Genomic DNA, 21,922 nt, shown 5'->3' on the forward strand with positions numbered 1-21,922 from the left:
TCTGCTTTTCGTCTTAGTGTATGAATGTTTATTTGCAATGTTTTCTCGTTTTGGTAGGTGTTCTTTTTTCTTTATTGTTATGGCTAAATTTTCTGCACAGGTGGCTCTTTCAGTGGGCTCGCTTCCTAACTTTCCAGGGTAATGAAGGAGCAAGGTTGGCTTTTTCAGAGTGCATGACAGTACATTATTATGCGGCAGCCTATACGATGCGTCCTCGTCGACGTATTAACCTTCATCAGCAGCAGTGTAACACTGTTCTCTATAAATTATATCTTGACAGCTTACATTTTCATAACCATGAAAAGGCATTGTCACCGTTTCATTTGCAGAAGATCTAGTGCATTCCTCAAGACTAGCGCAGTTACAGCCTTTGTGATGCGTCGTTTATGTTCTGACAGGTTTTTTTTTTCAATTGTGCTGGTGAATGTTATAACGCTCAAACTACTAGATGCGTGGAAGGGCACTTTTCGAACGTGCTTTCTAAATAACACGCCTGCGTGATGCTGCATAAATTGTCTACAATGTTCTATCAGGTGAAGTAGGGTTAAGTGGGGTAATGTAGACATTCACTGTATGTTTGTTGGCACAGTTATCAAAGATGCTCGGTGGCAACGCCAGGTGAGCATATCATTACTGCCACGTCACAACCCTTTCCCCACGCAGTGGCTTTACGCATGGTGGGGAGCTTTCTGCTGAGTATGTCGGCGCAGAGGATGTCTCGCTCGCTGCACTATGAAATGCTGGACCACGTGCTGCACAGCCCGGTGTCCTTCTTCGACGCCTCGCCGCAGGGGAGGATTGTGAACCGCTTCTCGGCTGACATCGACAGTATCGACTCACGAACGTTTCTAAGCGCCAAGCAGAGCGTTCAGAACATTCTCATTACAGTCGCCAAGATAGCGGTCATCGGAACCCAGTCGCCCGTGGTGCTTGGTGTCACAGCAGTGGTCACCATACTGGCCGGATACGGAATGGTCAGTCTGCCATGCATCCGTACGTAGCAAGTAGAAAGATGGTGCAAAGTTCATATTATAACTTTATTTGATAACGCTGTAGAATGAACTCTCAGGAAGTCGTGCATTATTATTATAGTTCATGGCTAGCTTACGTGCATTATACTGAAAGGAAGTAACTTCATCAACAGATGAACGGAAGGGATTTCTTTCAGTATTAAATGTCTCTTCAGTGGCGCTAATTTCACCGAATGAGAAAGAATTAAATTTTGACAGCAATTCTTACGAAAAATTTGGATTACCTAAAGAATTGATTTCTTCAACAAGAGCATGTATGATGCACTAGCGTGATGGGCAGAATGAGCAATGTACACAGTGTGTGTGACGTATTCGCGAATTTGGCAGCGAACGTGTGAGCCTCTCATGCGAGTAATACTTTGTGTATGTAAAACTAATAGATGTTCATCGCCGAACCGTGCGATTCACGTTTGTGTTTCGTCTTTCTTCGCGCTGTCACAGTGTTTCGCAGTGGCTGCTCGAAACACCATGCTTGAGATAGTTTGTTGACCTCATAACCCAGATTGAAATCCGGTCCTCGCCACCCGCCAGCTCTACGTAACCTGACAGTGTGTGTCGGTAGGCGTACACGCGCGTGACAAGCTTCTCCTGCGCAACTATGAAGAAACTCTTGACTAGTCGATCAGTTGTAGACTTCTAAATATAGGCCCCTGTATCGGGTCTCCTGTCCTCTTGCCCTGTCTTTTTGCCTGTGAAATGTCATTTTTCTATCGTTTTTATCTACGCAGAATCTGGCCGTCAAAGCTTCGCACAGTTGCCGTTACTACGAGAGCGTGGCCACGTCGCGCTTGTTGCAGCACGTCTCCGAGACCATCGATGCACTGAGCAGCGTCAGAGCGTACGGCGCGATCGACCGATTCCGGCGACACTTCTGCCGCCTGACGGACGACACGATGCGGGGATTGGCGAGCTTCAGCGCCACCTATCGCTTCACGCGCATGCTCACTTCGGTCGCTGGATTTGTGGTCGTCGTGTGCACGCTCCTGGACAACACCGTGTTCGCCGGACCTGAGAAACCGGACTCCAGCAGCCTCGGTCTGGCGTTGAGCTCGGCTACCTCGGTATGTGTTATGTCTCTGCTGCCGCATCTTTTCTTTGCCATTTTAAAAAAAAAGTCTTTCTAACGCTTCATACTTTTCTATCTTCCGTCTTTCCTTGTCCTGTTTCTATATTCAATCTATTTTTTCTATTCTTTTCTCCCCAAATAGTGGGCAGGGGCTGTGTGCCTATTCCGGTGGTGGCAGTTGCGAGCCTGCTTGTTGCCTTCATTTCCATCCTGTCAGTCTTATATGCTACAATTTTTCAAGCATAATAATGATTATTCCCTCCTTCGCGCGGAGATGCGAAGTTGTGCGGTCACGAGAAAGAGCGAGCTTTCTTCCTTAGATCTTTTATTGGCTGAGCCAATATAGGCTATCGTCATGGAATAACCTTCGTGTGGTTTTAGATGTTTCTGAAAAATAAAAATACCGCCATGCCAGAGATTGTTTTCCCGTGACGTCACATACACAGCTTCCGGCAGTGTTAGTACCCAGGCATGGCGACCACTATGGTGTCTGTGTACCGTATCATCATGCATACTTCTTGCATTTTGATGGTGCGCGTTTTACCCGCGATTATTGCTGTTACTTCTTTTTTTTTTGTCGCTCGACGTGCCTGTCGAGCTGCAGATTCCGTTTCTTGTTTGCGTGGCTTCCAGACGTGCTAGTACCCCAAGATGGCGTCAATGACGGTACAGAGACGGTAATGCAAACCATCTATGAATGGACGAAACGCATTTTAATCATCTCTAACGATTTATACGCATTGACAACACCGTAGAACGATACTAAGTATCTTAATTAAACAGCGGAAATCGCTGTGGCTCGCCCTTGGATTACACTAATTCCGTCATTGGCTCTCGAACCCCAGAGCGGTGTCCTTTTAAGCTGAAGCGCCGGGTGGAGCTTTCGGGTCGTTGTGTTCATGGGACGTTAGATGTCTGCGTCGCGCATGGCAAGGGTATGTGGACATCGGGGTAGCCTATAGCGTTGCGCTCTTATGCTAGGCGATGTGGCAGCGGAAGAGAATAAGAGTGCTGTACCCAGGGATTTGAAACATTGCCCCTGCGGCCATCGGTAGAACTTGACGGCAATTCAGCGGCGTGACTGAATAGGCAGCACTGATAAACGTAATGTTTCAAAAGACCCCCCAAATTTCAACAACTTCCAGTCATCAACATCAAGATGGCACGTCTTCCTATTAACGTGCCTATTTACGGTGCTTATTCGTAACTTCCGCGCTGCGTTATAGCAGTGTTTTAATCGTGGCCGAAATTTTGCCGCAATGCAGCAAGAACGTTAAGACTAAGTGCCGCACATACGCGTGTCAATAAAAGGGTGTACCCTAGCCTACGACTTTGCTAACCTAAAGGTGTTGATATTCGGCCAGCCTTCTGAATTATAATTTTTTGAATATGCTACCCATTTAGATTGAGCAATGCTTTAGCACTGCTGTGAAGTTCGGCGGATAGCCGAACGGACAACTTGCAAAATTTCTGCACATGGCATTTTCTGGGCTTCCTCCTCTGCAGTAAAATCCTGGCGTAGCGGATTCCAATGTTGCCTGCTATTCATTGATTTGACGTTCGATCTATAGCGTTTTACACGCTTTCATGGCGTTGTATGTATTTGCATAGCGCCTAGCGGTTTCCTCCAATACAAGCCGTTCAAGAATAGTGTGAATGCAGATGTCCTCTTGTTACAGCACATGCACATACTTGTTTATAATGGGTTACCCTGTTGTTCCAGCGAAAATTTGTCCGGTCTGCGACTTTTCAGATTCTCCACTTTAGGCGAATAGTTGGTATAGAAACCCAGCTACGGCTCCTTGCGAGTGGCAATCACCAGTCTGGAAGACCGCGTTTGTGCTAGCTGCATGTGCCACAAGCAATTTCAGGAGTTGGGAACACGTCATGAACACCATGCTTTGGACACCACTAGCCTGAGTGATATTAGGTCAAGCACTAATCCAAGCTTACTAGTATGAACATGGGAGCATTTTCGAAGTCACTGAAGCAGATGAGAAGGTATATCGATGTAAAGCTTTTTTTGGAACAAGGTATACCTAGTACAGACAGTGGTAAGAGCCGGAAATAGCGCGTAAAAAGATATCTTGCCAATAGGTGGTGTCCGCATTGAAACCCGAGCAGCGGCTTTCTCTCCGAAACTAAGAGAAATTGGTCCTGAAAGCCGTGCGTTCGCGTGTTGCAGCCTGCTGAAGCCATTGTAGTAGCCGGAAACACGTCATGACCGCCACGTTTAGAACGCCGCCTAATAACTACAAAGAATGCAAAGAGTCTTGACAGAGCGGTCAAACGCCAAGGCAGACGGTTGAGAGCCTTGCTAAAGGAGGAGTTGCATGACATTTCCTAATTGTCAATGTTTTATGTTAAATGAAGCTCCACACAACCGAAAGCCTAGAAAAAATGCTGGCAAGCGTCGGAATGCTTCGAATAAATAAATATAATTATTGCTTTATTCCACGAACCGATTTCGGTATCGGTACGCCGGAGCTCGATGCATCGCGGCGTCATGTTACACTGGCTCATTCCATTTCAGCAATCGCCACGGTTGCCAGTCGTCAAGCGTAGCTAGCAGAAGCACGCGTAGCTCTCTCGCGTCTGCACGTATGTGTCAGCACTCCTTTAAAGTTTGTAGCCTTGACACTGAAAACTTATAGACACTTCAGTTATTACTGTAAAGCTTCCGATGTTAGTTAAAGATTGTACGTAGAAATAGTTGCCGCTACACTAGGGGTTTTCTTTCATTTGACCGCTAGTTTAAGTGTAGGTCAGCTAATCTGCTTGCATATGCATATCTTCATGGGCTAGCAAAAGCCTCGCTGACGCTTCGATGTGTGCAATTGCAGGTACCACTTTCGTTGATGTCACTGTGCGTGATGCTGTTCAACGTACTGCAGATGATCGTGTCCTTCGAGCGTTGCGTCGAGTACAGTGAACTTCCGCCAGAGGTACTTTCCTTGGACCACTTGCGCCCTTGCAATGTGCTTCTTTCATGTCGAAACTTTAATAGGCACTATTTCAGCATGCTGAAGGCATAAGGAGCAGCAAACACTTATTACGGATCAGCACGCGATGTAAACATTCTGAAATTGGGGAACACACGCTTTAGGTAATTTTTAGCGACCAAGTATATATCACGAAAAGTGGTTAAACATGACACGAGACCATTTGAATGTATCGAGGCCTGAGATTGGATTTTGTAAGCACTTTGTAAGCACTCGGCCAAATTTTTCTTCATGCGGCTTTAGGCGAAAATTACGATTCTTGTTGCGGACGGATACTTATTGCCTGAGACGGGAAAAAGACAACACAAAGAGAAGGAGCACGAGGAAAGCTTGAGCCCAAATACAGAAAAAGAAAACGGGGACACTTAAGCTCTTCTGAGTTTTGAATACGAAGGCGTTAATGCCCGATTGAACGCCGCTGAGCGGTCCGTCGAATTTTGCGTTCAGCTGAATCTACCATAGCCATACGTGCTGCCCGAGCCTGCAAGTAGCAGCAGCAGCCTGCGGTCCCAACGCCGCATGCCACCGACGTCCTGCGTGACGAGAGAGCTAGGAAGCAGGAGCGGCCACCAAAGCCGGCAGGTTCGCACACCAGCTAAGCCCCGTGGGGGCGAGACAGATAGGGACCATGCGCCGGCTTCGGAGAGCGGCAGCTAGGGTGACGTGGCGACGTGGCGACGCCCTCTCCCCTCAAGCAGCACCTGGTGCGCTAGCGACCCAGCAGGTGTCACCTTTCGCCCGCTCTGCTCCGTCAAGGCGAGCTCCTGACTTGGCGTCGCTGTCAATGGGAATTTAGGTGCCGTTTCGCTGCTACAGACGCCACCGGCCCTAATACTGAATGGGGCATCTGACGGTTTCGTATCGAAAAGGAAAGCCCATATCAACCGCCGTGATGGCTTAGTGGCTATGGTGTTGGGCTGCTTAGCATGAGGTCACGGGGTTGAATCCCGGCCATGGAGGCCGTATTTCGATGAGGGGAAATGCGACAACACCCGTCTACTTATATTCAGGTGCACGTTTAAGAACCCGAAGTGGTCCAAATTTCCGGGGTCCCACGATACGGCGTGCCTCAGAATCAGATCGTGGTTATGGTGCTCAAAACCAGGTGAGCCGTCTGGCTCACCTGTTGGAGGCGAAGCAGTCGCTCCTCGCCAGGTGGAAAGGACAACGGCTCAACCGTAGGCTAAGAAAAAAGATATCGGAAATCAACAGAACTTTAGAGGAACACTGCAGAGCCCTTTCTAAACAACAATGGGATGAGGTGTGTAACTCGATCGACGGGCAGCTGCGCAACGGGGGCACCTGGAGCCTCCTAAAGCATCTCCTCGACGAGACAAACACTAAAACCAACCAACGCAACAAACTGTCGCGCACCCTACACACAGCAAAGCGAGAATATTCGAGCAATGAAATTTTATCCAAACTAGTGAAGAAGTACCTATCAGTCGCATCGGGCCCTACACCACCTTCCCCTGACTACGAAGGCTCCGACAACCCTGAGCTCGACGCAGAATTCGGGATTGAGGAGATCAGGCAGGCGCTCCATGCCCTCAACGGCAGATCGGCTCCGGGTCCGGACAAGATCACAAACAAAGCTCTACGGAACCTGGACGAAAAGTCCATCGAATACCTAACGGACATCATTAACCAAACATGGAGCGGCGGTAAAGTCCCGGAAATGTGGAAATCGGCCAACACCATTCTCATCCCCTAGCCAGGCAAGCCGCCCAGCCTCGATAACCTCGGCCCAATTTCGCTCACGTCGTGCGTGGGGAAGGTTGCTGAGCACGCAATCCTAAACAGGCTTTCACGCTACCTGGAGGATCACGACATTTACCCGCACAACATGATCGGCTTCAGGGTCGGACTGTCGACGCAGGACGCGATGAAGCTCATCAAGCATCACATTATTTACTGTAATACGCGGGACACGAGAGCCATACTAGGTCTAGATCTGGAAAAGGCCTTCGATAACGTTCATCACTCGTTCGTTTTGAACACAATCTCGAGTCTTAACCTGGGGAAGCACTTTCATTCCTACACGAGATCTTTCCCTTCAAACAGAGAAGCCACCCTTAAGATCGGGGACCTGACTTCAGACATGATCAAGCTGGGGTCTAAGGGGACGCCACAAGGGGCAGTCATATCCCCAACCCTCTTTAACTTTGTCATGATTGGACTATCCAGGACACTCTCTGCTATCGACGGTATCAGTCATACCATATACGCAGACGGCGTTACCATCTGGTGTACGGGAGGTAGTGACGGACAGGTAGAGACGGCCCTACAAGAGGCGATTGATGCTACCGAGAGATACCTTGAGTCCACGGGCCTTCGGTGCTCACCGCACAAGTCGGAACTGCTACTTTATCGACCCAAGCGAAGAGGCTCGAAACCAAAGGGGTGGAAACCACTCGCCGATTGCGACATAAAACTGCGCACAAACGACGGAGGATATATTCCGAGGGTGGATGCTATCCGGATTCTCGGCATGATGGTAGAGTCGAATGGTTCAAACAACCAGACAGTGCTGCGACTCACTAAGAAGACGGACAATGCCATCAGACTAATCAGAAGAGTGGCCAACCGGCAGCAAGGCCTCGGAGAAGATGACCTCGTGAGATTGGTACATGCGTTCGTAATGTGTCATTTCACTTACGTCGCGGCTATGTACAACTGGCAAAGATCGGAGTGGGATAAGCTCAACGCAATAATCAGGAAGGCAATCAAGAGAGCTCTCGGCCTCCCCATATGCACTCACACGGAACGCTTACTTCAACTTGGCATGCATAACACGCTAGAGGAAATAGCGGAAGCACAGGAGAGGGCCCAGTTCGTCAGGCTATCTACCACACAAGCTGGAAGACACATCTTACAGGAGCTGGGCGTTCCCCCCACAGTAATCAAAACAAAATTCTGTAGCATCCCTCGAGAGCAGCGGGACCGCATCATTGTCGCCCCGATCCCACGAAACGTCCATCCAGAGCACAACGTGGGAAGACGTCGGGCGCGCGCGAAGGCTCTCGTGGAAAAGGCTCGTGAACGGGCTTCGGAGAACAGTTTCGTAGACGCAGCGCGCTACGCCGACGGACAGGCCTTCGCTGTAGTTAGCGTAGATCATGAAAGGCAAATAACAAACGCAATCTCGATTCGGACGACGTCCTCTGAGATCGCAGAGCAGGCTGCAATAGCGATGGCCTTATTGGACGACAAGAGGACATCAATCTACAGTGACTCCATATCAGCTGTTAGGGCATTTGCCAAAAGGACCATATCCGAACTGGCCCTAAGGATACTAGGAAGCAAGGAGATCAAGCCACACACATTGATCTGGTTTCCAGCCCACATGGGACAGATCGAGGGTGCCCCGCCCAACCTCAACGAGTCGGCACACGGAGCTGCGCGAGGGATCATCAACCGCGTAGCTAGCGGGCAGCGTGACGCTGGGGCTACTGACAATCGGGACTCTCCTTCCTCCTACACCGAAATTACTAAGCACTTTTATTTGGCTCGGAGGATCTACCCCCTCCCACATTGCAAACTCAATAGACCTCAAGCTTTGACACTAAGGCTTCTACAGACGGGGGCTTACCCAAACCCCCTACTTCTTCACAAGGTGTACCCCGAAATTCAGACAACAAATGCATGTGCACTATGCAATGATTTAGCGAATTTACCTCACATGCTCTGGCGATGTCCCGCGTTACACAGCGATAAAAACAACAGTTCTTCACGTTGGGATGCGGTCCTACACAGCCCCAACCTCGAAGAACAGTTATGGGCTGTCCAACGGGCCCGCGACGCGGCGGAGAGACTCGGCCTCTCTGTCCCGGCCGACGTGGGAGCGGCCCGCTGCGCGCTAGTGTGCGCCCTAAAGGACCCTAATAAAGTTTTTCATCCATCCATCCATCCATCCATCTCGCGCAATAAGTCCCAGTCCTTAATCATGAATCAAATAGGCCCTCAAGATGTTCTACATGCTCAAGGTTTATGGCTCTTCACAGATTTGGAACACTAACATGATTGCAAATCAGGTCGGACTCTTCTATCTCTTTCTATATAATCACATTTACTTACACTGTGTTGCATTTACTTCTTGATATTGTACAAACTTGAGTTTATCTCGAAATTTTTTATTACTGGACTAGCGCGTGACTTTCTTACTCTACATTTTGCTTTTCAAAAGAAGTATAGACATACCACGCTGGCAATTATCCTGAAGAAACGCAGTACAATAAGTTAATGAATCAGACCATGTGAGGAACGTTATATCAATACAAAAAGGTCAGTTCGGCTGGTCATTCTACAACATACGAAGACTGATCACAAAGATCGATATAGAAACTTTGTAGAATTTAGTAAGATGTTCCTGCCAGAAGGCCCTAAATGCAGTTTCTGACGAATTTGCTCAATCTTTCTGCGAATAACCAGTCCGGAAGTTTACTGACCACAGTATACCAAAAAAATTAAATTAATTTACGACGTTTGCATTTAGACTACGCATGTATAAGTAAACGGACAGTAGTATAGCAGTAAACGCAGATGGTTCTTATTCATATATATATATCCTGTCTAAATTTACATCTGTACAGGAGAACAACTTTATTAAAAAATGTCTGCAGAATCAGTTAAGCTCCCTCCACGCAGGGAGGACAAGCTTTTACCGCGACGCGGCCACTAGGTCAGTCTCGTGCGTTGTGCTCCTCGAGGTTCATTGTTCAGGAGGATGTTTCATCTACGCTGACTTCATTGTTCATTGTTCATTGTTCATTGTTCAGGAGGATGTTTCATCTACGCTGACTGAAGAAGCGAAAGCTGCAGTTGATGATAAACTCTCGAGTTGGCCAAGCGAAGGCAGGGTAGAGTTCCAGAACTATTCCGCCTCCTACCGTCCCGGCATACTACCCAACGTCCTCACCAATGTCACATTTGCGGTCAATCCCAGCGAAAAGGTGAGTACTACGCTAATTGGTACGTGACAAGCATAAGGGCAGCAACTGCAATGAACAGTGACTGTTGAGCTAAGCGGATCTCGGCTCGAGTGGTGCAAACTAGAAGGAAGACGCGTGTTCTAAACCAGTAGAAATAATAGATTTAACTCGAACGATGCAGACACACCCGTAGTGGCTCAACCTTTAATACCACTGCCTCGCGGGAAACTTTTTCATTGAGGTCGAGCTGGATGTGAACCAAATTTCTCTGTCGAGATTGTCGGCCTCGCGCAAGCTGCAGACGTGAAGCAACTGTGGTGGAGAAATTCCATCCCGATTGGGGTCGACCGCAATCGAAAGCGCCCAGTGAGGCAGCGGCACAATGATTAATCATGCACAGTAAGGAGCAAACATCGAATGCTTTGGAAGGAAGACGAATTAAGCTATGGGGCATTCAAGGAACCCCAACCCAAAATCTGCAGTGCCTTCCGCAGGAAAAGCAGAAAGGCGCACGTTCGCCGGGAACGCGTTTGGGAATAAAATTCACGCTAGTTCGTCGACTTTCTAAAACAAGAGAAGCTTAATTCATTTCACTCGCAGCCGTGGACAGCTCAGCGTTGAAATGCATTTCGATTGACAGGGGCATTGTTTTTAATAGATTTAACCATCTTTGGGGACTAACGACGATTTCTTGAGACTGTAAAACGGTATCGTGGGCCAATGCCGAATATAAGGCACTCTAACAGCGGTAAAAAACCGCACGCTTATACGGTACCACTGTGCGGTGATACCATAGCCTATGGCACTGGTAGTAAGCGTAGCGTTGTTGCCATGACTTCCCTCGTGACAGCTCGCGTTTTGAGACGTTCCTGTTGGGACGCTACACATCCTCAGATCAAAGACGCAGCTGCTGGCGTTTGAGACGCTGCACCTCGGGTCGTAACGCCTGGCCCCAGGTGGGGTCGCAGACACCGCACGTGGTTCCGAACTGGTCTTTGAGGTCGTGGCGTTACAAATAACGGTTGGCTTCCGCGTACGGATAAGGCAGGGCGATCAGGGAGTGTGCCACCCGTAACACACAGTTGTTACATATAGTGCCACAAATGCGACAATCTCCCATACCATGATACACTCATGCTTGGATAGCAAGCGGGGTTGGTTCTTTATAATTATTATTATAGCGAAAACCGTATATGACTAACCTTACGTAGTTTTTTCGGAGTCCAGCAACAGAAACAAACAATCATGTGGGCCGATCTTGCTGATAGCGCAGAAAGGGCGCAAGCTCAATGGCACATACCCCTGTGGGCTCGGGAACCTGTAACGTGCCTTTGAATTATTGTCACACGTGGTGCCCGAAGATGTCCCAGGCACATAGGTAAAAACGGATGTTTTAGAAAAAAATGTTTCGTACAAATTTTTCAAAAATGACTTTAAAATTATCTGCGCCAACCACGCAAACGCACTAGTGCCACTGTTCGTGCGTGCAATTTTTTTTTAATTAGCCCCTCACATACCCATATTTCTCTGTTCGCTATCACGTGCATTGCTTGCCCGCGCCACAAAAGTAGCTGTAACTATAGAAACAAGAAATTGCTGTGATGACGCTGTTTTACTAGATTGGAACATACATTGCATGGAACATATATCGGAACGTACGTATAATCGAACATTGTGGTGGTGGTGATAAACTTTATTGGAAGGGGAAAGGGTAAAGAGGGACGTGGCTGAGGGTTAGGGCTCAAGTAAGGCCCTGGGCCTGCTTGGCCTTTTCCGCCCAGTCCACCAGTTCAAGTTGTCGGTCGACGTCCCCGGAACTGTGCCAGGCTGTCCAATCAGTCTCGCTGCTGACTCGGGGATGAGAGAACGGGAGCGAGGTGCATTCCCACATTATGTGTGTGAGTGTTCCTGTTTCTGAACAGAGCCTACATTTGTCGCTTTCCCTGCCCCCTGTGATTTTGGTAATGTATTTTGGGTGTGGGTATGTGTTTGTCTGAAGTCGCCGAAACGCGACCGCTTGCGTTTTGTCGAGTTGCTTGGCCGGTGGTGAGAGCGCGCGACGCCTCATGCGATACCGATGGACTATTTCATAATAAGTCTCGCTGGGTTCCTCGTGTCTCTCCTCATTCACGCCGTCCGCATCCGCGGACGAGGCTCGGCGCGCGAGATCTCGAGCCAAACTGTGAGCCGACGCCTTGCCGGCTGGCATCTTGCGGTGTGCGATTCTTGCTTACTTATTTGGAAATAGCACCTGCCGTTTCTCTGCCTCTCGTCGACATCTATAGTGCGCGTTTGCTTAAAACTGCAAATAGGAAAGAGAGCAGCATGACATTAGTACTTGGCAATTTCAGATCGGTGTTGTCGGACGCACAGGGGCGGGCAAGTCATCGCTAGTTCTCGCTCTACTGCGCATGCTCAGAGCATCAGAGGGCCGCATCATGATCGACAACGTGGACATAGCTGGAGTGCCGCTCCGGAAACTGCGTCGGATCATCACCGTCATACCTCAGGTAACTTCAATCGGAAACTGTGGTGCTGTGACAACCACGTTTCAGGGTTCCCCTACAATAAAAGGAAATGTCTGTAGTCGAAGAAGCCGTTGACATCAACTTTGATATTGTTACGGCTTAGCTTGCACAAAATCGTGGTTTGTAAGTTACACAGCATATGATGTAGTGCAGCGTACAGTGCAAGAGTCGCACACGGAAGAATAGCGTACAACAGTACAAGAATCACTCAAGGATGAAGAATCTAGCGAGTTGGAAACTGTGGGTTTGAAAACGTGCTCTTAGGACAAAAGAACGACAACACCGCGTCACCATATCGAGCGAATATGTTTGTCCCGTGCCGGACAGCAACGCCTAATCGTACGCGTGTACATTCACGTGACCTGCGGTGCGTTTGAACGATCCTGTTCGTCCATCCCGGTGCCCCGCACCGAAGCCTCGCGATACGGTCCAGCAAAGCGTGCCGACTGGCAATTGACGAGTCCAAGCGCTCTGCTTACTCCGACCCAAAGAGGAAGAGTTTGTTCACTTTGTGTCGGAGTAACCCCGCTGTTAGGTGATGTTAGCACCGCAACACTCGCGCCATCTCGCGCACTATTCTGCAACTACACCAACCGAGCCACGCGGGGCAGCCGAATTACAGGATATGTGAGAACCATGCGGGGAAAACAACATCAGGGGACGCGTGAGATTCGCCCGTCCCCGCAGAACATATCCACGATAGGCGCGCACAGTAAGTGATGACACAGTCTTTGTCCTTCTGTGTCATCATTTACTATGCGCAGCTGTCATGGATGGGCAACCGGAATAGGGTCAAACACAGAAGCGCTACACCGCTACTTTACGCGGCTGTTTACATTTTATCAAGTCAAGGTAACAGGACACCCAGTATATGATTAAAGGTAACTGCGTAAAAGACAAGTTGCATGTGTTGCTGAAGTTACTTATAGATACCTCCTGTAACATTTACTTCTGTTTATGTAACCTTCTGACATCACAAAAATAAATTCAACTTCGCAAACATACCAGTGTAATGTTTACCTAAAGGTAGCATTATCGGTGTTACTTTAATTTTGAAAACATGCGTCTTGTAAACGTTTAACTCGCTAAGAATGTAATACATGTCATATAAGATCATACGAGGTCATTGAACAAACCATGCATAAGAATACAGTGGTAAGGTCTTTCCTGGCTCGAACGGGAAGCACAATAGCGTTTTAATGGGAATAGATCTGCAAAATGGGGGTGTCGAATAAGAGAAGCGAGTTATGTTTAGATACCGGACCCCTAGGCACTTAAAATACAGTTTATGCGCCTATAACAGGCCCTAAAAATCGGGCCACTCGGTTAACCCCCTTTCTTCTCGTTTAGGCCCTAAAGCTATCATTTCAGGCATATATCAGCGCCTAATACTGTCTCATAGGCCCATATATACGCTCTAATAATGAAAACTCCCGATGTGCATCATGAAATAAATTATGATGTTTGAAGGAACACAGCCCACTAAACCCCTGTTTTGTGTGATTCATTTTGTTTTCCCGTTAAACGGTGTGAGGCCAGTTGCGTCGATTACAAGATTAATCTGAAATCTAGTGTGACTCGACACCAAAACGCGACAAGTTGTGAAAGCAGCGACAAAGAAGCACCATCTTAATATTTTCGGATTTAAATATGCATTTTATCACTGGGTATTAGTTTGCACGAAGAAACGCTCAACAATCCACCGAAGTTATTTACACATATTTATACTTTAAAACGCTCGATGATCCAGCGCCCTTTACTAACTGAAGAAGATTTGCCGGTCAGAACCTGTGAGAGTTTTTGCTGTACCAAAAACCCGGATGTATTATGTGAGACAGATTTCAGTTTGGCTATTCGTGAATGGTGACGAACCTTTTCTTAATGTCCAAAGTGAGCCTCACATTCCGGGTCAGAATGGCGTTCGAACATCCAAGTTTTTCGATGATGTTGATTGAAAATGGGAACTGATCGCACAAGACGCCATGTCGCCTTCAAGTACGTCGTCGCGTAGAGCAGTTTGAGCCCTTCTCATAACGGTGTTTTGTATTCGGCAAACCTGTTTATAGCAGCCTTAATACTACTAACGCGTTTGTTGAAAGAATAGGTGGCCTTCACGAAAGTTCTTGTATGGGGTAAGCCATAATAAACAAAATGAGGCTAGGAGAAAACACCGTAAGTTTCTTAAGTTTTGAGAATTCAATATAGGCACCAGCACAGAAACATGCACTTGTAGGTAAGATGAAGATGCCGCTAAAATACTTCTAGACCGATAGTTCGTACTTTTATCTTAAATAGGCATCGTAAACACGCCGGCAAAAAATGGTCAGTTTAGCCAGAATTCCGGTCTCTAGTAATGACCAATCTGTCCGGTCATAAACCAATGAGCCAGAATTGAATTGTACGTGCGGCACGACGAGTTTCATGCGACCAGAATTCACTTTTAGGGCTAACGACATTCTTAACCATAAGATGGTTACAAATGTGTTACTGCGTAATTTTGTCCACCAGGAATTGTGACACGTTGACGACATTTAGCATACAGCCTTCGATGGGAAGTGCGCCTGAACGCACGCGGTGTCGTTTGCACTTTCACGACTTCATGATTAAAATTGTTTCCCCGTGAATCGATGTGGGATGATGTTCGTTCTTTTTAAAATTTTCTGCGACTCTCAGGACCCGAGCCTCGTGAGGGGAACGTTGCGCATGAACCTGGATCCCACGGACTCGCACTCGGACAATGAAATTTGGGAGTGCGTGAAGAGAGCCCACTTGGCGAAGGTCGTCTCGAACGATCCCAGAGGGCTGCTTCTCGAGACGGCCGACGGCGGCAGCAACCTGAGGCAAGTGATTTAACGATCAGCATAGCCTCCTTGTGCCGATATGTGAAGACAACAACCTTATTGGTAGCATCGCTAGCGGCTTCGAGACAATGATTTTGCTTTTTCTTGTCGCGCTTTTACAAACGAAAGTGCTTGTCAAAGGCAGATTTACAGAACAGACAATCAGACCTACATAAGTTATTGCCATCTCTTTCCCGAAGTTGAGTTCTTCCATTAACATGGGGTAAGCCTTATGTGGGGGGCTTCGTATTTATTTTGGCGACCTAGAATTATTTAAGGCACACACGATGTTCGTCGCTCGAGCGCTTTTGGCATTCTCTCCCCACCGGAATGAGGCCACCGTCGGTGGGATTCGAACGCGCGACATCGCGCTCAGAAGCCGGACGCCAAAGTCTCTGTGCCACATCAGCGGGTCAGCAGTCACCGTGGATCCCCGTCCCCTCTTTTGATGTTTTTCATGTCTCTTGAAATCGATGCCTCTGGTTACGAGCGGAACATAGTTTGAGAAACAGTTGCTTATAAAGTCCTGACTTCTGTCTTTTGAAAGAGTCTGAGTTGGCTTAATGCGTAACACATGTCTCCCCGGTTTTCGGTGCCAGCGTGGGCCAGCGGCAGCTGGTGTGCCTCGCGCGGGCTCTGCTTCGCGGAACGAAGATCCTCCTACTCGACGAGGCCACCTCACAGATGGACGGCGACACCGACCAGCTCATACAGGTGGCGCTGAGGGACGCCTTTGCGCGGTGCACGCTCTTCACCATCGCACATCGCCTGCACACGGTCCTCGACTATGACAGGTAAAAGCAGTAGCTGTGGAAATGTTAACACTAAGCCTCGGTATGTTTGACTTGGGTCACATTTGACGCGGAGAAGTGGGAGCCCTGCGAAATGACGTCAGCGGAGACGCAGGAACACACAGCACGAGACGCCCGTGCCGCTGCGCCTGTCGCGTGATCCTCTTGACATAAAAATTGTAACAGCGCAAACACATGCAACCACAAAGAACGACCACAAGTACAAGTACGTCCTTCGTACTTTGTGGTTGCATGTGTTTGCGTTGTTACAATTTTTATGTCAAGTATGCACCAACTCGCCCAGAAAGAAGTTTTAATGAATGTGATCCTCTAAAGGAGATTAAAAAAATAAAAAATTGGGTCATCTGCGCTGCTAGCTTTTTCGTCGAGGGTCAAGCCGGCTCCTTTGATACGAGTAAATATTGAGCAGGGTTGAGGTTTAGATTTCAGAAAACTCGCGTTAGAAGTTCGTGAGGGATCAAAGTTGAGCCCCACAGCACTCGTCGAAGTGAACCTGAATCGAACCACACGGACAGGGTTATCGGAATGCATTCGCGGCGAGAAATCGAGCCCACAGACTTGTGCTCAGCAAAAGAGCGCCATTTCCACTGAGCCAACCGAGGCTGGTGAAAAAAAAATCGAAACGTTTCAGTGTCACTGTTAAATATCTGGTCGCCTTACACCAAACTTAACCTTAAGATACGTTTAATGGTTCTAATTAGCTGAAAACATGGACTACTCTTCATTTCTGTGTTGCTGACTGGGTGCTAGCGGATAAGGTGGTGCCACTAAGCCTGTTGTTCTTGGTTTACGGGGAACGAACAATACAGGCTGCCATTTGAAAATTGGGTACCTGAAGTTCCCGTAAGGGAGTCGCAATCTTGTGCGTTTTGTCACATTCTTCAAGGGAAAGCTTAACAATATATCTTCTTGTTTTTGCAGGATACTCGTTCTCGAAGATGGCAAAGTCAAAGAGTTCGACTCGGTATCTAGGCTACTTGCTGATGAATCGTCAATGTTCTTCAATATGGCCTCAGAGGCCGGCATCAATAGTGTTCGAAAGGATGAGCTCATCAGCACTACTTTGTGATAATCTTGTTTTTCAGCCGTTTTGTTATCGTGAACCATCATTCCTATACAACTACACCCTACTGTCTAATTTATTTTTAATTTTTTATACTCAAGAGACCTTCAATGATCAGGTACTAGGCTAAAAGGGCGTGGCTAAAAAAGAAAAACAAAGGAAGCAGGGGTGATAGGATGTAGCTGTGAGTTATGGTATCAACAGCCTAGTTTGAATAGATGCTCCACTGCCATATTATGTAATCTGAAGTGAAAGGAAACTGGCTGGTATAACTGGGCTTCACTTATCATTTCTGTTTCGCATCTCTAAAGTATGTTACATCTTTGCGTGCATTGCTTCAACGTGTTTTACTGTGCCATTTCCATAAACAGAGCTGTTGGTATTGTATTCGTGGTGTTGCGAATCATTTTGCCCTCTCTTTCACTTTCTGTGCCCTTACCTCTACCTCTCGTACAGTGTACTCGACCACAACTATACACCTGATGGTCCTCCCTCCCTCCCATTCAGTGTATCCTGTCTTCCTCGTATCATCGTTCGCCCTCTCACTCGCACTTTTTCGTAACTTGCTCAATGTTGGACTTACTCGTGGACGTTCACGTACCGGAGAAAAAGAGCGTGGAAATAAAAATTAGCCCATTGGAAACGTTGCTGAGGGTAAATAAAAGTAATTAAATATTTGTTTAGCCCAGAGTGGTAAATTGTACTTTTAGAATATACGAAATAAGTCGGTCTAAATAAGTCGGAATATGAAATAAGTCGGATGACGATATGGCACCCCCATACGACTATTGGCTAGATGCGTGAAAATGTCACGAGAAATATTAACCTTATCAGTGGGCCACAAAAGCGCACGCAACGGTAACAACGTTCACTATATTGTGTCCTTTCATGATAAATGCCATGCCCGACATTCATAAAAAAGTGTTGCAGGGTCTATTTAAAGATTTTTCGCGTGCAGCTCTGCTGGGTCTTGAGGTGGTTGGTGCATTTCTGCATCTCATACTACAAGGCATGAGCTTACCCATGTTCTAGCTGACGATGAATATAGAATAGAAGTCAGGGGGCGTATTCGTCACCGAAATGCGTGACGCGTCTCTAATCGTACTGTAGCGCTGTGGCACGTTCCTACGAGGCAAATCAAGCACGTCGTGTCTTGTGATTCAACACGCTTTATTGCTGAGTAGAATTGCCACTTTCTCTGGGAAGTGCGCCATGGTAGCGGACGGACGCGTTCCTCACATGAAATCTGCGGTGCAACTCTTGTAGTTATGCGCCTTCTTGCCTTGACGGTTCATGAAAGCTTCGCGTACACCAATTTCAACAGTGCGTGAGAGAGAGAGAGAGAGAGAGAGAGAGAGGGCAACCCGGAAGGAGAATGCTAGGGAGGTTGACCAAGGACGTGCCCTTTCTGCTACCCTGCATTTGTGGAGATTGAAAGGGCGTGAGATGTGCGTAATTCTTATTATCCTCACTAGCGACCCCCCCCCCCTCCCCACCGCTGCTCAGATCATCGACCAATCCCTGTTAATATAGATCTTTCTCTCTCTTTTTCTCTGGGGCTGAGAAACTTTTGGTGCGCCACGAGAGAGCGCCGCCTCCGTTACAAAAAAAAGAAAAGCAGTCTGTCGAACAGTTTAAATAGCCGTTGATTCGCGCGCCTTTCGCAAACCCTTATTCGCAGATTAACTGATGCGACCTTCTAAAGCGCCGCATTTGTCGCCATATTTCTCTTATTATTAGCGCGCAATTTGCGATAAGCGGAGCTTTAGCAATTCATTGATGCTTTATGTTATTTGGTCAAATACTAATCTAAACAATAACTTTAATGTTCGCCAAGCGAGATTTGGGCCTGATATCTTCTTATGATAATCTTAAGGTAATTTCAGGAACGGAGCAACGGACAGCTGTGTTTGAAAAACGGCCTATGGCGATTCCCGGGAATTCTAACGTAGTAAGAAGAAAACGTCGATCGCCTGTCCTGGCTTTGAATTAATATTTACATCTTCTAGATTATGTAGTATCTCCAGTTTGGTCTGCAGTCCACCTCGCATGTTGTCAGCTGTATATGCTAGTTAGATGATAACCTTCATGGATTGAACTTTCAGTACATAGAGAGAAAGAGAGAGTGGCTGACAAAGAGGAAAACCTGATGACCACACAACTGTCTGGCTGGCGGCCTGACACATGAAAAACAGTCAGCATCAACATAAAACAGAACACCGTTAAGCAATTGATTGAAAGAGGAAAAATGTACGAACCGCTGACGCAGATGGGAAGGGAGCACTCGTAGCTGATAGCTCTGCTAGCATAAGCAGTTTTGCGACCACTGCACAGAGACGAAAGCAGAGATTTGGTGTTCCACTCGGGAGACCGCGAAATGCCGCGACGTTCATACTTTCAGACCATCAGAAATAGCTCAGCCGCCCTGGGAGTTAATCAGAGATAAGATTGCGGGAAAATTCGACGACGAAAGAAAATGTCATCTTATATGAAAAGTCGCAGTTTCGCCCGAAAGTCGAACCACCGATTTCGATAGCAAATACGTAGGCAGCTACACGAAGTATGCGTAGTAGTTTTATTGGCCGTGTAAACTTGTAAACATCCCCTTACTACCTAAAGTAAGTAGCATGATGTCAGCGCGCACAGGCAAACATAAACATGTAGCGACCGTCCGTCACTGCGCCGTGCCTCGTCATGGAGGCCACTGCCTTTTGCTCCGGAAATCCAGTTTACCTCGCCGTGTCTCGCCGTGGGGGTCGTTGCCCCCGGCTACTTCTAGGAATCGTGGCGGCTGCCCGACTAGGGCGCCCCCACAGCCACTCGGAAAACCTGCTTTTACTTCTGAATAAGCCCAGTCTCCTCTCCGTTCTCAAGCTGTCAAAACGTGTATTGCTTGCCTCCGCCAAACCGAGCTTCCAACAAACCTCTACCACTCGATGACTGCGGTCACTCGCGGTCAAGACGCTGCCGTGAGGAAGCGCGGCAGCAGCAGTAAGCGAAGTGACCTTCGCGCTATGTATCGCCTCAACGCAAACTGAGCGGCGGGAACGCAGCACGCACGAAGGTATGAGCCGTCGTTACACGTATACTCATTCCCCGACGCAGATAAGAAGAGGAAGAGTCGCTGCCGGAATACAACGCCGCCCCCTTTCTCCACCTCCCCACGGGGCCTTTGGCGCGACGGAAGACAGCGCCTTTCCTCCCCACTCTCCTCCCTTGCGCAGGCGCGAGATTGAGGCGCGATCGACGGCTCCCTTCGCGCGCTTTCACTCGCACCTGTAGCAGGCGGCGACCAGCGACAGTGTTATCGCCTTTGGACTATATACGATACATCACGGCGACGACGACGACGGCAAAAATGCGCCTAAAGTGTCCGTATAATTGTTGTCGCAACAAAATAGATTCCGCTATACGAGAATAACGCAGCCCTTTTCGCATGTGATAGCAGGCTGGAATGAGCGAGAATATTTCCCAAAGAAATCTCAACGGGGAAGTGATGCACATGATGCGCGGCATGTGGCTGCCAGTTCCGACATCTGCGCACGTCGGTTGCCTTTCGCGGCGTGTACGTTCGCGTAATAAGATCGCTCTGTCGCAGCTGTTGCCCCGTCAAAGAGTCCGCGGCGTAGGCTTCGAGCTGCGCATATCGGTAGGAACGTTTTTTAGGCAATAGACATGCGCAGGAGCGAAGTAGGGCTCAGTGTAGAGGCGCACATTGACCACGTGACCGTCTGCCGAAGCGGGGGCGGTGTATCGTTTGTCGCGTCGTGGAGCCCGTCGTATACTGTTTGCTTGCTTGTGCAACACATTAGCGCATGCGCGTGTCTTCGCCTCTTTCGCCGGTTTGCGTAGCCGTTGGCCGTACGGATTTTCTACGCCCAGACAAAGGCATGCGCTCTCGCACAATCGAGCTGCGATGCGCGTTCGTCGGCGAAGGCCAATTTAGAAGCACGTGCTCTCTTGCGAGAGCTTCGTGGCATCTGTAGGTTTGAGTGGCTGTGGTCGGTGGTGGCAATGTGTCGCGTGTTTTTTTCCTTTTTTGTTGTTGTTGTTTCCGTCATTCTCTCCGCCAAGGCTCACATTGCGAGGTCGGTTTGAACTCGAGACCTTTTGGTCTGCCAGCCGGGTGCTTTATAAGCAATGTTTCGTAATACAACCTGACTATCCTTCATGTTTGCGGCGCAACTTGAGAGAGACGTCATACACATGGCCACTCAAACGCATGTCCCTGTGTTTGGCAGACAAATGTGCCAATCGCTGCGACGTTGCGCAATATTTTCTGGCGTGAGGTTTTGCGCGCCGCACATGCTGTAAGTGTGGGGTTGTTTTGGTACGTGCTTCGGCGACCACAACAGTCGAAGAGAAGGCGTGACTGCAATGTGTCGCGTTGACACACACACACACACACACACACACACACACACACACACACACACACACACACACACACACACACATATATATATATATATATATATATATATATATATATATATATATATATATATATATATATATATATATATATATATATATATATGTACATAAAGCACACGAACCTCTTGGACTAGCGCATGATAATCAATGGTTTTCCTAAACTTCTCACATATGAGCTATCGCATTCTTTGACTACTCAGTATGTGCCGCCG

General features: G+C 48.0%; 1 protein-coding gene across 1 annotated transcript in view; it reads left to right on the forward strand.

Annotated features, from left to right (window-relative positions):
* LOC135914461 (ATP-binding cassette sub-family C member 2-like) overlaps positions 1 to 17,953 on the forward strand; it is a 52,597-nt gene extending 34,644 nt beyond the window's left edge. Inside the window, exons 15-22 of the mRNA XM_065447325.2 lie at positions 664 to 974; positions 1,760 to 2,092; positions 4,941 to 5,042; positions 9,878 to 10,051; positions 12,382 to 12,540; positions 15,232 to 15,398; positions 15,998 to 16,192; positions 17,132 to 17,953. Coding sequence (XP_065303397.2) covers positions 664 to 974; positions 1,760 to 2,092; positions 4,941 to 5,042; positions 9,878 to 10,051; positions 12,382 to 12,540; positions 15,232 to 15,398; positions 15,998 to 16,192; positions 17,132 to 17,279 — 1,589 coding nt within the window. The 3' untranslated portion in view covers positions 17,280 to 17,953. The remainder of the gene's footprint in view (positions 1 to 663; positions 975 to 1,759; positions 2,093 to 4,940; positions 5,043 to 9,877; positions 10,052 to 12,381; positions 12,541 to 15,231; positions 15,399 to 15,997; positions 16,193 to 17,131) is intronic.
* Positions 17,954 to 21,922: the final 3,969 nt, after the last annotated feature.

This window comes from Dermacentor albipictus, chromosome 6, assembly GCF_038994185.2.
Source record: "Dermacentor albipictus isolate Rhodes 1998 colony chromosome 6, USDA_Dalb.pri_finalv2, whole genome shotgun sequence".
NCBI classification, from domain to species: domain Eukaryota; kingdom Metazoa; phylum Arthropoda; class Arachnida; order Ixodida; family Ixodidae; genus Dermacentor; species Dermacentor albipictus.